General features: G+C 37.2%; 1 protein-coding gene across 1 annotated transcript in view; it reads right to left on the bottom strand.

Moving 5' to 3' along the window:
• The window catches only part of ANK3 (ankyrin 3), a 317,709-nt gene that overhangs the window by 112,787 nt on the left and 189,344 nt on the right, over positions 1–15,578 (bottom strand). The window contains exons 22-23 of the mRNA XM_069460452.1: positions 10,705–10,777; positions 10,474–10,536 (exon numbers count right to left, since the gene is read on the bottom strand). Coding sequence (XP_069316553.1) covers positions 10,474–10,536; positions 10,705–10,777 — 136 coding nt within the window. The remainder of the gene's footprint in view (positions 1–10,473; positions 10,537–10,704; positions 10,778–15,578) is intronic.

The raw sequence follows: 15,578 nt of genomic DNA, 5'->3' as shown, positions 1-15,578 counted from the left end.
TCACTTTAACCCTTCTTTTGCCATCATCTCCTGGCAACAGTAGTTGTTCTTTCACAGTATAATCCAAGTGTCGGAATATAATATTTTCCTGATTTCCTTCTCAAAATGGGTGATAACTATAGGGTTAAGTTGAGAAAATGGTTAAGTGAGCAAGGGGTGAAATATGTGACCTTAAGAAGGCTGAAGAAGAGTGTTCTCGGTTTAAGGGATTCATGTGCCCCATGAGGGAGGGTCCCTGCTGCGTTCTTCTTTCCTGTCTCCAGCTCTAGGAGCTCATAAGAGCCTGGCTTTGCAGGTGGCCAAAAAAGAGTCAGGTTTGAATGACAAAGTTTGCACACCTCTTAAACAACAACAACAACAACAACAACAACAAATTGCTGTTATTCCACAGGAACAAATGACTCTTTCTGCTTAGGTATTTTTTTTTTTAAGAGTACAAACTCAATTTGAAAACATTATTCTGTTCTTTGGAGCTAGATGTGCTTCTTTTAAAAAAAAAAACTGTATAGCAGCTTACTGCTCCTTAATCCAGGCTAGATATAGTTTCTAAAGTAAGCATGCATGACTCAGTGTTGGAACTCTTCCAGATGTAGCAATGAAAAACGTCCTCTGTGAACTTGGCTGGGTTAATAAACAAACCCATCCAAGAAAAGAAAGAGAATTCACGCCTTTCCTGTGAAGAGGTAGAAAAAGACAATGTTGGGACAGACAGTGTAATTTTTTCATATTCTTACCAATACACTCCTTAACCCTGATGGAGAAATTCCCCTTCAGGCCTCTAACTAGGATTAGACACTACACTGACTTGGTCAAATGAGCACCTAAGTCTAAAGAGAAAATGCAGACAGAAAGGAGTACAAGATTACTTACACTGTTCTCATTATCTAAAATCTATGCCACTTGTAAAGACGACTAGACAATGAATTAATTACTAGCCACAAACTAGCCCTGTGAAATCAGGCACTAAAATAAATGTTGGTTCCTACTGGCAGAGAAATGAGGTAGCTAAATTCAAGGTGGGAGGGTCACGCCAACTAGTCCTTTCTTCTATTCCTGCTTTCTTAGCTACCTGTCTAGCCTCAACCCCAAATCCAGCCCTCCTTAGTCTCAGCTCTTCATTATCTATGCACATAAGGATCGTGTATACAATACAGGAGCACATTCACTATTCCCAGGTATAAGAAGTACCAGGCTCGGCTATACTTTGTAGGCAAGGATTTGGCCTCTTCCTTCTCTTATATTCAAATTGCCCATCATTGCACTGGGCAGTAAACACTTATTGGTCTGTTTTATATTTCCAACCTATGCCCAAAGATGCCTACATAAAAGGTAAAGACAGAGCAGGGCCTGATCTCACTTCTCATCCTCACTGAAGTCTGGCCCAGGCGATCAGACCACCCTCCCCGTCTGTAACTTCTTCCCTTGGTTTTTCCGACTCCTCTCGCTCCCAACTCTGCGCCCACCACTCTGCCTCACATTGCCCATTTGTTCTCGATGTTCATGTTCCCTGAGTTCCCCTTCTGCTCTCTTTCCTCTGCAGTAAGGATCCTCATGTGAGGGGGCAGGGCCTAAAGGAGGGGCAGATTTGGACCTACTTCCACAGGAAGCAGGTCAGACTTTTCAGGTGGATGGATAGGGACAGATATAATTTAGAGGGAAGATAAACATGTTCAAAATTACCACTTGTTTTGGGCAAATGAAAAAAAAAAACCAAAAACTCTAGCCTGTTGTCTGCAGTAAATAAGCACACGTAATTCCCTGCCATCCTTTAACATTCCACAGGCCGTCCCAGCTGCTCTTTGTGTCACAGGTTCTTGGGGGAAAAGAAGACACTGGCTGTCTGACCTTCCTCACCTATACCAGAACTTCTCTATTCCATGTCTATATCCACAGCATTATGGATGGACACAGCAGCTGCCGAGGTCACCAAGAGCTCCGTATCGCTTGCGTTCATTATAGCTTTCCAGGGAAATTTTTCCCATGGCTCCACCAAAACCCACTCCTCGGGGTGTTGCCCTCCCTCCCTGACCACTCCCTCTGCATGTCCGTCATTGTTCCTCTTCCTCTTAAATGTCAGTGTGCCCAGAGTCTTCTAGAACTGCTTCTCTTTCTCCCTGTGACCTGCCCTGGGGACCCCCATCTGGCGCCTCCAGCCTGGTCGGCTCTCCCTGGGGGGGCCTGTGCTTTCCTGTCTCCGGCACTTTGCCCAAAGGCTTTACTGACCTCGGACACCCCTTTCCCATTCTCACCCTTTTACTCCCGCAAGATTTCTGCTTGTCCAGACTCTATTCTTTAAAATGCTTTTCAAGTTCTTTCTTGAGGCCTTTAGTAATCTCCCTGTCTTTGAATTTCCTTATCTCCGAATCTATTCTTCCCTACTTATGGCATCTCATGGAGTAGAAAGTCTAAGCAAAAACCCTAAATTCAAATTTCAGTTTCTTTGTGTGAACCTGAACAAATATCTTCAACTCTTGGAGCCTGAGTCCTTAATGTAAAGTAGGATTAATAATACTTTAAATTAGGGCTTTAAATTGGTACTAAATGTAAACTGGGAGTAAAAATAGCAGTGATAATGCTCTCAAGTACTCTGAGAGAATTAACAAGATGAACTACCAAGTAACTAACGTTTACTGAGATCTTACCACATGCCAAATTCTAAACGCTTTGTGTATATATGTATATTTCATTTAAACTTACAGTCATCCAACAGTTATGGGGCTGTTATCTAAATTACCAGACAACAACTGTGTTAGAATAGAGGTTAAGCACAAGGATCATACAATTCTTGTACAGCACTGACTTATTGCATAGTCTTGATCAAGGTCTTTAACCTTGCTGAGACATATTTTCCACATCTATAAAATGGAAATTACAATGGCTCCAACATAGAGGATCACTGTGACGGTTAAATGACATAATGCGTAAAATGTATATAGCTTAATGCCTAGCACGTAGAAAGGCTCAGTAAATGGTAAGTTCTTTGTTTCTGATGGTGAGAGCATTCATTTATCTGGAACCCTGAGAGGGGACGGAGACACAGGTAAATGTGTGGAGGTAAGCCAGTAGATGCATGCATTCGTGAATCAGGGCACGTGTACATACGTCCTAAGAGCTACGGTAGTGACCAGGACAACTCTGATCCTGAAACTAACAGTCTCATTTGAAAGAAAATAGTCAAAATTAATCAGGAGTTGGCAAACTACAATCCATGGGCTAAATCCAGCCTCTTGCCTATTTTTGTAACTAAGCTTTATTGTCACACAGCCATGCCCCTGTTTTGCTTTGGTTTTGTCTCCGGCTGCTTTTGCACTACAAAGGCAGTGATGGCCTGAACATTCAAAAATATTTACCACTGGTCCTTTATAGAAAAATGTCTGCTGACCCCTGAAATGAATGACCAATGAAATGAGATGAATTTAGGAAGAAATCAAAAAGCATCACTGAAAGGAGAACAGAAAGGAGGTAGCCAGGAGCCGTATCAGGCAGGACTTATCAACCACAGTAAGGGACTGAAGTTATTCTAAATGCAGTGTAAAGCCTTGGGAGGATTTGATTTTGTATTTGTACTGCTTTGGGGCTATATTTGTATTATTTGGGGGACAATGTTACTTTTATTATGAAATACAGCAACCACACAGATGAGTACATAAGATGTAAATGTACATTTTAACAAATTGTTATGTTAATAAAATAAACACCATCCAGGTCAAGACATAGAATACCATTAGAACCTCAGAAGCTTCCCGCATCCTTTATCCCAATCATGGCCCCCTTTTTCCTCCTCAGGGTAATTACTTCCTTCAAATTCTTTTGGTTTTCTTTAGAAAATTATCTATCTAATTTTACAATCATAGTTTATTGTCACTTGGTTTTGATAAGTCCTATTGTCTCCACATAACCTACAACTTAGGAATTATACTCCTGGGTCTACACTCTACAGAAATGTGTGTATGTGTGGAGACGTATATAAGGAGGTTTGTAGCAACTTTGTTTGCAACAGTCCCAAACTGGAAACAGCTCACATTTCCATCAACAGTGCAGTGGATAACTTAATTATGGTACAAGCATACAATGGAATATCATATAGAAGGGACAATGAGTGAACTACAACTATATATAACAGCATAAATGAATCTTGAAAGCATAACTACAAGCTTTGACGGGTTTCAAGCTGGAGAGTGGAATAACATGATGCAATTTACATGTTTACAGGATGACTACGGATGCGGTGCAGAAAGCTGGGTCTACTGGGTAAGAGCAGAGGTGGAGCCCTGTGCGGAGGCTCCTGCAGTATTCCATGCGAGAGACGCTGGGGGCTGGATTAGGGTGGTGACAGTGGAGATGGAGAAAAGAGGGATTTGAGATGTAGCCTGGAAGTAGGACTGACATGAGTTGCTGAGGGACTGGACAGGAGCAGTATGAAAAAGGAGATTGCATGAAACTCACAGGTTTTGGCTTGGGTGATAAGAGCCATTTACTGAGATGGAGAAGGGTAGGAAGAAACACTTTTTTGGAGAAGTATATTTGGAGCATGGTGAATTAAGAAATCTGTAAGTTTACAACTGTTATGTACCCATAAATCTAAACAAAAATATACATAGCTGGGTAAGTGGATAGTATGGGTGAAAATCACTAAATAATTCCAGTTCCAAAGATAGGAAATCAATGATGGAATAGACTCTGCTTTAGAATAAAGGCCTGTGTCCCAGTCCACAGATCTTTCTCTTTAGCTGGAAAATCTTTTAAATTCATCAACCATCCTATGAGGTGCAGATATGCCTTGGGGGAGCCATTATAAAGCTGTATGTTAATTTACGACATAGCCTAGGACTGTCTCAGTAAAAAGGGGTTTAAGGGAAGGAAAAAGTAGCAAGGTAAGCAAATCTTCTTCATTTTGCCAGTTTTCAGATACCTGCAAAACTAACCTTCCCTGGAGTCTCCCTTCTTTTTGATAAACTGACCAAACATGTATTGAAGATCTGTGTGCCAAGTACTGTGCTAGGTTCTTGGGGTAAAACAGAGAATAAGATTTGGTCTCTGAAATGTGGTATATGCATACCATGGAGTACTACTCAGCCATTAAAAATGGTGAACTAATACCTCTTGTATTAACCTGGATGGAACTGAGACCATTCTTCTAAGTGAAGTATCACAAGAATGGGAAAATGAACACCACATGTACTCACCATTAAATTGAAACTAATCGATCAACACTTATGTGTACATATAGAAATAACATTTATCAGAAATCAAGCAGGTTGGGGGGTAGGAGGGGATGGGTAAATTCATACCTATCAGATACAATGCATGCTATCTGGGGGATGGGCACACTTCTAACTGACTCAAACGGGACAAAAGCAATTTACGTAACCAAAATGTTTGCATTTATGTAACACAAAATATTCATAATATTCTGAAAGAAGATTTAAAAAAAAAAGATTTGGTCTCTGTTTCTGGTATTTCAAAGTCCACTTTGATTTTATTGCTGAGAGAGGCATGCAATTACGTAATGGCTATTTGAAAGGTCAACTGTAAGCAGGAAAATCTCAGGCAAAAGGCTAAATGATATGATTTAAGAGGTACTTGTAAAATGATAAAATTTCAGGTGAAGAATCATTTCTGCTGCTGCTAAGAACAATGATGACGTAATTGTAACAACCCCCTTGAATCACCTGAGGGCAAGCTAATCTCCTCGGCCTCTTTCCAGCTCTATTAAGCTAATAACATAATAGTCCCATTTATTTATTAGGATGATGAGGAGATAAGGATAGCAGGATAGTCCTAGGCATTTGGGGAGCAGAGAGCCTAAATGGTATTTTCCTGGTGGTTTTCTAGAGATCTAGCTTCACATTTCTCATAGTAATGTCTCCTACTTTTTGAGTTTTGGATTGTATCATATCAGATTCTACTTATTCTCTTCTGATTCAGAATACTCTGATATGTTTACTAAAACTACTAGCTTTGAGTTCTTAAAATGTATCCAAAATTATGTTTATATTTATTTTACTTGAATTTTCATCTTGGTCTGCATATTTCTTTTGCCACAACAGTCAGAGGAAGGCATAAAATTTCTACTGTAGTTCTCATCAAGGTCTTTAAAAAATAATTTTCATTACCTTGTGATAATTTCCAAAAGCACGATTTGTTCCTTTTCCTAAACACATGCTTTTTTTTTTGAAGCTGACAAAAAAAATATGCATTATTGGGTTCTGTATATAAGAAAACAGATCAAGTTGGAGTAGCAATGAAAGAGATGATCTAAAACCACAGAGTCAGATCTGTTCTCTTGATCAGTTCTGCCACTAACCTGGTTGGAAAGGCCACTCAATGTGTACTTGTGCCTTCCCTGTTCGTCAGTATTATGGCAGGAATGGGCTTCTGTGGTCCCAACCTGCCCCTTAGTTCTTTGAAATCTGCAGAGTTTAATTTGCTGTGGCTTCCACTGGCTCCCAAATTTGGCACAAAGCTGAGCTAAGCGTAACTCTTCCCATCCCTCCGGTCACTCCAGTATCTGCTGAAATTTTAGTGCTTTATCATATCTTAAACTTATACCTACTTGATAATGAGTTCTACCACATGTATACTGAGCCTCTTTTTTCTTTTAATATTTAGTGTCTGCATTTGATTCAGAAAGAGATTTTTTAGCCCTATCAAATTTATAAGTAGCTAAGAATTAGATAATTCTTCCCAGCAAGTTTGTTGCCCCCCGCTGTTGTCTCATAAACCTGTTCGGTAGAGTCAAATTTCATAGAGCTGGCATTTGGGTTTTTACTTTGCGTGGCTTAATTCCATTTCTCCTTATGTCCCATCATTAGTTCTTTTAATCTGTAATGATACCCCCAATCCTTTAGAATTCTGCAAGCTAAAATAACATTTTGTACATTTTTTTCAATTTATAAAATACATTTTATAGGAATGTACAACTTAAGATAAGAGTAGAACCAAAGCCACTGTTCCCCTGGGAGGGGAACCCAAAGTAGAAGACAACTTGAACCTTAATCTCGATTTTCTTCCTCTCTCTCTCCCTACTCTTTCTTTCTCCCCTTTCTCTTTCTTCTTCCTTCTTTCATTCCTTTCTTCATTCTTTCTTCCCTCTTCTTCCTTCTCACATTCCCTTTTTCTCTCTCTCATATTTTCTTCCTTGTTAATTACAATTACAGAACAGAAGAATCAAACTAGCACTAGAATCAAGATATTAATTTTGTATGTATATTAATGTTATATGCATGTAATAGACATTTTCTGGGACAGAAGACAGTGGGACAGTAAGGTATCAATCTACAAATTCATCTGGCCCCCTGAGGAGTTCTGCTTGTCTCCACGTGCATAATGCGTGGGCTTAAAAAGCTGCCCTTGCTTCAAAATCTCCTTTTCTTCTACTGCTCTGTTTTGCTGATACTTTAACTTTTGCTCTACTTTGTAGCTTAGCTCCATTGTTCTCCTAGGTCATTAAATGATAACACTGTCTAGACTTGTTTTCCTTAATTATTTTTAAGAAATTAATCTAAACACTCTTTCACTTGTACTAATTTCTCATGGCAAGCCAAAGAAATAGGAAAAAGAGAGGGAGAAAGCAAAATAGGAAAAGAAAAAGAAAAGAGAGACTACTTTGTCATTATTCCGTTAATATTTACTCTGTAGAATTTAGGATTAAAATTTTATTTTCCCATCTTACAAACTTATTCTTCTTTCTTGAGATAAACTGGCAGCATCCATTGCTTATTATTTGTATTTGCTTTTCGAAGCTGCTGATAAACTTAGTACCCTGGGACACCAGTGAGATGATCTCTCCCCAGTTCTCACAGACAGATATATTCACAACATGCCTATGGTTTCATGGAAATGAACATTTGCCACAGCTGCATAAGAGCTTACTCAAATGGGCAGCACTAAATCTAACTAAAGTGACAATCAAAGCTCTGGCAAACTATGAGGCAAATGAGTCAGAAGTTAAAACTATCATTAAAGTTGTAGGGGTTCTTTTGAATTAAAATTTCAAAATGATTTGTTTTGGGATTTGCAGTAATTAGAAATGCTAATTTATGCAGCAGAGAGCAACATAAATACATGATAGGGCAAATGTGGTTTACCAGAACTCTTGTAAGCACAATTTAGGAACATTAGCTGATAATAACATTAATATGAGTCAAATTAAATGTATATTACAATCTCAAAAATATCTTAATCTCTAATAATACCTTTTTAATATCTTCCACAGAGAAAGCAAAAGCCCTGCTATACTTTGATTACACTACACCTAGAATATTGTATTCAGTTCTGGCCACTTCAGTTTGAGGTGGATATAGACATGTTGAAATGTGCATAGAACAGTGACCAGGTTGGTGAGGGGAACAGTAGAAGGAGGTGGCAGTGATATGCCTGGAGATTTAAAAAGACTAAGGAAAAATAGAAAAAGTATTTTCAAATGTCTGCAGGATTGTTACACGGAAGCAGATTTTGTTCTAAATACTATTTAGAACCTAGTCCCTGCATCAACTTGGCCAAATATATTACACCCTGAATCAATGAGTATAAGCTACAAAAACCACAATGAAATTAAGAATTTTTAACGACAGTGTTGTCCAAAATGGACTAGGCATTTTGGGAATTAGGGAATTCCTATTATTTGAGCAAAGGGGCTTCTAAACAGATGAGATTCCAGCAGTGTAAGGTTGTTCAGATTGAGTGACCTTTACGGAATCCTTTTCAAGATTAAATTCTACAACATCATGAAATCTAAGCCATTAGATTCCAACAGTGCATGGACACACCCATAAAGTAAGGGCCAAAGATTTTAAAGAAAAGATGGATAAAATGAGAATTAAAATGTGCCTGTTAATTTCAAATTCCCAAGATGAGATAAATGTAAAGGAAATGATTGTCATTTGTAGTTAAATAACTACATGAATTAAATTCAAATTTAGAGATTCAAAATTTCTCCTTTTTTTGAAATTATTTGGTTAGCTATCCACACATATAAGGCTGTTATATAGTCCATTCAAACTTGGCCTCTCATCAATGTGGCTAATTTTGGATATTTTGTTAAAAGACCAGTAAATTTTTAGGACTATAATTGTCCTATTTCATAATAACTTCACTTGAAACACATACTTTTGACATCATGTTTTGTATGTGTTTACATTTATGCAAGAATATTTTCTCTTTTATCTTCTGCACATAAGAAATTACTCTGAAATGTTACATGAGAAGGCACTGAAATATAATATGACAGTAAGACACAGCACTCTGAAAGTCCTAAAGATGATACAAATATCCATTTGGCGACAGGAGAGAGGTAAATGTACAGTTGATGTTTTAGTGAAAAAGAAAGAAAAGTGAGTAAAAGCCTTTAACATTTATCGAAGCAACATTTACAAACATTGAGGCAGGTCCTCCCAGGTCTTTAAATGACCACCAAGATCTCCTGGTGTGTACTCAAGTCTCCGGCCACAAAGCACTAAGTGGCCAGTCACTGGATAACAAAAAGGTTAAAGTGATTTTGGATCAGGTAGGCTTTTCTAGTATTTACGTTCCCATTGAAGTTTGTGCAGATCAAAGAAGGAGCCAATAGTAATTAAAATAAGGAAGGTAACCTAAAGGCAAAAAAAAACCTAGCAGCACTAACATGGATCCCAGGGAAAAACACTACATGAGAGGTGGCAAACGGAAGGCACACTAAGGTAGAATGGAGTTTTGGAGAATGATGCAAGAAAGAAACTTAAATATAAATTTTATCATATAAACATTTGGTTATTTCATGGAACTCTAAAATTTGCCATCCTTATAATATTTACTTACTATCAAAAGGCTAGTTTTCCAATGGACCTTTTAAAGATGTCATTCATTAATATATCTATGTATCACGACCTGGTCAAAAGTATTGATTTTTAAGTAAGGCAGAAAACAGGTTCTTTAAACATATGAAGTATAGCTACACTCATATTTTGATCTCTTTCATTAAATCATTATTGAAAATTTCCAATTTGAAAACAGTTTGGTTCAGGCTTTTTCATTATTAGTGCAAGATCAAAAACTGCTTTTACTCTAAAGTTTAGAGTAAATCTTAGAATGGGAAGACATCTAATTCCCTTACCTCTAAGGATATCTTCTCTTATTTATCTAAAAAAATTTTTAACCATAAACATCAATCAGTTTTCCCTTTCTAGATTTCAAATGTAAACAATAAAAACATCAGTTTTTTTGCTTGATGGAAACAAAAAAGAAAGCAAACCAGGTAATTAGTGACATTTTTGTATTTTAAAGTTGGAAAATGAGTTCAAGGAAAGATGAATCAAAGGAACTTAAAAAAGACAATCATTAATTGCAAGTATGCATTCTTTAAATGATACATGAATTAATTTCCTCCAGATAATATGAAAAGTTAGTAACTCAAGAAAGTGTTATATTTCAAAGATAAGAAATTAAAGATAAAGTTGGTAGTTAAGTTTCATCACAATAAAAATTTACAAATACCTTCTTCAACATCTGAGATATATTCGCCATCACTGAGCATTTCAGGGGCATTGGCCTTACGAACTGCATGATTTAAGCGAACAATGTAAGTGTATGAAAAATACATACTCTTAATGCTACAACAAAACATTTCACTATTTCTAAAAACATTTTTTGCACTGAAATTTCTTCATGAAACAAAAAATACATAGTCCCTCATAATTATTAGGAACTCAAAGGACATTTTCATACCTTCATCATCAGACATATCAAGAACTTCATTCATCGTTTCTGGAACATTCATTTTGTGCTTCTCTGTGACAGTCTAGTAACAAAAAAGCAGTCACTTTAGTGCAATTTTAATGTGACCATTCATTACTTTCTAAATTAAATGGTTGGTTTCTTGTGGGACCTCTGTGTTGAATATCTTGAAGCTCCCATATATAAAATGACATCAAATTTGTTGTCCCTTAGTGGCACACTGGTCCTCACCATATACAGATCAGAGAAAAAGTACAAAGTGGGATAGTCCAGTGGCAAAGCACAACAGCTTAAAAGATTTAGGTCCCTGAAAAGCATTTCCAAAGGAAAAGAGAAGAAGAAAGATTGCCTCTCTCACTCAATCCCTATACTTTCTCATGGTCTGATGAATCTGTCACCCTGTTCCACTAAAGGTCTTGGCTGAAGATATGCCAAATGAACTGCGAGAAATATGTCTTTGTTACTTGTGCCAAGCCTTACACCTATTTTGTCTTCTCCTCTTATGTGCACTTATAATTCCTAGGATAAATCAAAATATTAAAATTGTATACATTACATAATCATTATGACAATGTATATGAAAAAGTATTTTAGGGCTAACGCATTTGTGGGACCATTTTAGCTTCCAAAATATTTCAAAGAATGGTATATTATAGGGCAAATACCTTACTGATTCTTTTATTTGCTCTTTGATAACTTTATACTTATGTAAGTTATATTCATCCATAAGACACTGTCAGCATTACTTGTCAGAAATGACTTTAGTTTAAAAATGACTTTAGTTTAAAAATGAGTTTTCTTCTAATTTTGAGCACATGAAACACTAATGGTACAAGAAAAGATACACATTTCAATAAGACAACTGAAGAAAAGCCAGGTTGTTAAAACTAAGAAAGGGTATACATTCATTATTTCTTAGGGAGAATACTTGATAAATGTGATTTATACTTCCTATCCCCAATTATTGCATTGAAATAAATCATTATCTGGTGTTTTTTCCAGCATGTCATACTGCAATTGAGCATTTCTGTAAAACAGACTTTTATTTTTAGAATAGTTTTAGATTTACAAAGTAATCGTGAAGACAGACAGTCCCCATATACCCCACACCAAGTTTCCCCTATTACTAAAAGCTTACATTAGTAGGGTATGTTTGTCACAATTAGTGAATCAACATGATACATAATTTTTTTTTAATTTATTTTTTTATTTTTTTTATTTTTTGAGACAGAGTCTCACTCTGTTGCCCAGGCTAGAGTGAGTGCCGTGGCGTCAGCCTAGCTCACAGCAACCTCAAACTCCTGAGCTCAAGGGATCCTACTGTCTCAGCCTCCTGAATAGCTGGGACTACAGGCATGCACCACCATGCCCGGCTAATTTTTTCTATATATATTTTTAGCTGTCCATATAATTTCTTTCTATTTTTAGTAGAGATGGGGTCTCGCTCTTGCTCAGGCTGGTCTCGAACTCCTGAGCTCAAACAATCCGCCCACCTCAGCCTCCCAGATTGCTAGGATTACAGGCGTGAGCCACCACGCCCGGCCAACATGATACATTATTATTAAAGTTTATATTGTATTCATATTTCTTTAGTTTTTGCCTAACGAAAGTCCTTTTTCTGTTCTAAGACCACATCCAGGATACCACACTATACTTAGTCATTGTGTTTCCTTAGGCTCCTCTTGGCTGTGACAGGCTCTCAGACTTTCCTTGTTTTTGATGACCTTGACAGTTTTGAGGTGTACTGGTCAGACATTTTGTAGAATGTCTCTCAATTGGGGTTTGTCTGATTTTTTTTTCATGATTAGACTGGAGTTATATGGCTTTTGGGAAGAAGACTGCAGAGGTAAAGTGCCATTTTCATCACGTTGTATTAAGGGTACATACCATCAACGTGACTTATCACTGCTGGTGTTGACCTTGGTCACATGGCTGAGGCAGTGCTTGTCCGGTTTCTCCACGGTAGAGTTACTCTATTTTCCCTGCTTCTATACTGTTTTCTTTGGAAGGAAATCACTGCTTAGCCCACACTTAAGCAGTGGGGAATTATGTTCCACTTCTTTGAGGGTGAAGTATTTTTATAAGGTATGTGGAATTCTTTTGTTTAAGAAATTTGTAAGTCTTTTTTTCCATTTATTCAATCACTTATTTATCATAGTTTGGATTCATGGATATTCATTTTATACTTTGCACTGTACTCCAATACTATTATATTTATTTATTTTTGCTCAAATTGTTTCAGCTGTAGCCACTGGGAACTCCTTGTTAATTCCTGTGTCCCTTTGACATGCCCCCACCGTGTGTGTGTGTGTGTGTGTGTGTGTGTGTGTGTATTTATTTATTTATTGTTGGTGCGGGGTGGGAGGAGCATTTCCTTACTTTTTTGCACTATAACATATTCCAGGCTCATCCTGTATATTTCTTGCCCTAGTCCTATATTCAGCAATGTCTCCAAGGAACCCTGGTTCCTTTTATTAGAGAATGGTACTAGCAACCAATATCTGGGTGCTAGAGGTGCTCTGCTTGTTGCTTCTGGAGGAATTGAGAATTTTGAACAATGAAATTTAAATAGATAAAATTCATATCTTTTGAATATCAGCTTCAATCCGTTCAGTTTCTTAACTGTTGTGATTATAATCTCATTAACTAAAGCACCTTTCTCAGAATTGCCACATCACACATTGTACTCATATGGAAGAGGCATTCTTCTTTTTAGGGTTTTGAAAAACTAAACTCTGCTTATAGAGACAATGGCTGCTGGGGTCCCAGTAACTGGCTACACAAAGATCATGCCTGTGGTGGTGGCTGAACTGTTTATTAGCCTAAGATCATCGACTCCACCTGAATTGCATCAGTCCTAAGCTAATTCATGTGTAGCTGCTAAAGCTGGACTGACAAGGTGGTGTCTCAGCTTGAGATAAATTCCGAAATACCACAATGCTGGATTAAAGTCTTAGGGACTTAGATGGACTCTTTCCTAATCAATGTGAGCACTTCATTTGGTGGAAGCCTCATTTTCTTCATCAGGCAAACTGGACCCTTCCTGTTAGCATGCAGAGTGTCTTCTCTCTCTTGTAGAAAGTCACCAACCAAAACAGCGGATAATGGCCCTACTCCTGTACACATTATGTCTTCTGATGGGAACCTGACTGAGCCACGAGACCTTTCTCTGTCTTTCAGTAGATTTTCTGACACTGTAACTTTACTTTGTCTGTAACTCTACTTTCTCTTAAAACTTTTTTTTTTTTTTTTTTTTTTTGAGACAGTCTCACTCTGTTGCCCAGGCTAGAGTGCCGTGGCATCCTCCTAGCTCACAGCAACCTCAAACTCCTGGGCTCAAGCAATCCTCCTGCCTCAGCCTCCCAAGTAGCTGGGACTACAGGCATGCACCACCATGCCTGGCTAATTTTTTTTTCTATATATATTTTTAGTTGTCTATATAATTTCTTTCTATTTTTAGTGGAGTCGGGGTTTCGTTCTTGCTCAGGCTGGTCTTGAACTCCTGAACTCAAACGATCCACCCACCTCGGCCTCCCAGAGTGCTAGGATTACAGGCGTGAGCCACCACGCCTGGCCCTCTTAAACCTTTTTTGATTTCAAAGAAACATTTTGAAATTTCCTAATGGGTAAGAAAGTCATTTACATTCAATCAAATAAAATTTATACTTTGAACTATTAATATTATACAAGTTTCGGTTCTTTTAGCATTGACATACAAGTCTTACATATTTATCGCAATGCCTTTAAATCTTTTACAGCATAATGATACTTGGCCATTGTTAAATAGTTTGTCCTCCTTGTAATCCTTCCCCATTCTAGAGAGAGCTATATGAGCTATCTATAAAATTAATGTTAATAAATGTTACTGTAATAGTTTAAACTCTTTTCTCAAGAATTTAATAACAGATTTTAAGATAACAAAATGCTCAAAGGTGTATGAAAGCAATGTGTGGGAATTTACCTATTAGACAAAGTATATCTTGAAGTTAAAAATGTTCCCTGGTCAATAACCATTGTTCTAGTTTGTTAAAGCAATTGTTTTCTCTTTTGCAAATTAAAACATTTCTCTCTGTATCAGCAGGCTTATTTTTTAGTTTCTAAAGACTATACTTAGCCAACCCGCAGGTAGCTACAGAGACCTTCAACCCATGTTTTTTATATGAAGCACTGTGTATACAAATCAATTTGCAGATGCTAACTATGCCTTCCTTCATGTTGGAAGGTGGCAGAAGAGAAAAGGAGACAGAGCTGATAATTTCAGTTTCCAGGGTACTAAATTTGTATTGTATGAAGTCAATCTTGGGCCTAGGTGTGGAGTCACGGAGTTAGGAAAAACTCAAGCCTCTAATATTTGCTCTTGATTCCAAAGTTACCAAATTCTAATGCAGTTCAAAGGTGCCAGATAGGTTTAAAAAGAAGTGCTTTATCCTAGAGGCTGAAGGTTTGGGATAAAAATGTATCTGATGCAATAGGGCCTCCTGGCAAAGATTTACTTTAAATTTTAACAAAACATTGTACTGTTTTTCCTATGACAACTTCAATAGGAAGACAGAAGAGGAGTAAGAGCAGTGGCCAAAACCAATTTTGACTCTATCTGGAATTTTTTTTAAACAATGTAAAAAATTGTCATTATAATAATGTATCCGTGAATCATTTGTATATTAGGAGATTTTAAGGAAGCAACCTAGATTTTCCAACTTTTTTACATTGCCACTGAAGGATGTTAAAAAATTTCTGCCTTCACCATCATTTCACTAAAAGCTTTTTATAGCAAAACAAACAAATAAATACATTTAGCTTTATATTGAAGTAAAAACTCTATGGCTACAAATGCAACTTTTAAATAGGTATTCTTTGTGTTCTGA

The sequence above is a fragment of the Eulemur rufifrons genome, chromosome 28 (genome assembly GCF_041146395.1).
Source record: "Eulemur rufifrons isolate Redbay chromosome 28, OSU_ERuf_1, whole genome shotgun sequence".
Lineage (NCBI taxonomy): Eukaryota > Metazoa > Chordata > Mammalia > Primates > Lemuridae > Eulemur > Eulemur rufifrons.
The sequence above is the reverse complement of the archived record's forward strand: the minus strand, read 5'-3'. Positions and strand labels throughout refer to the sequence as shown.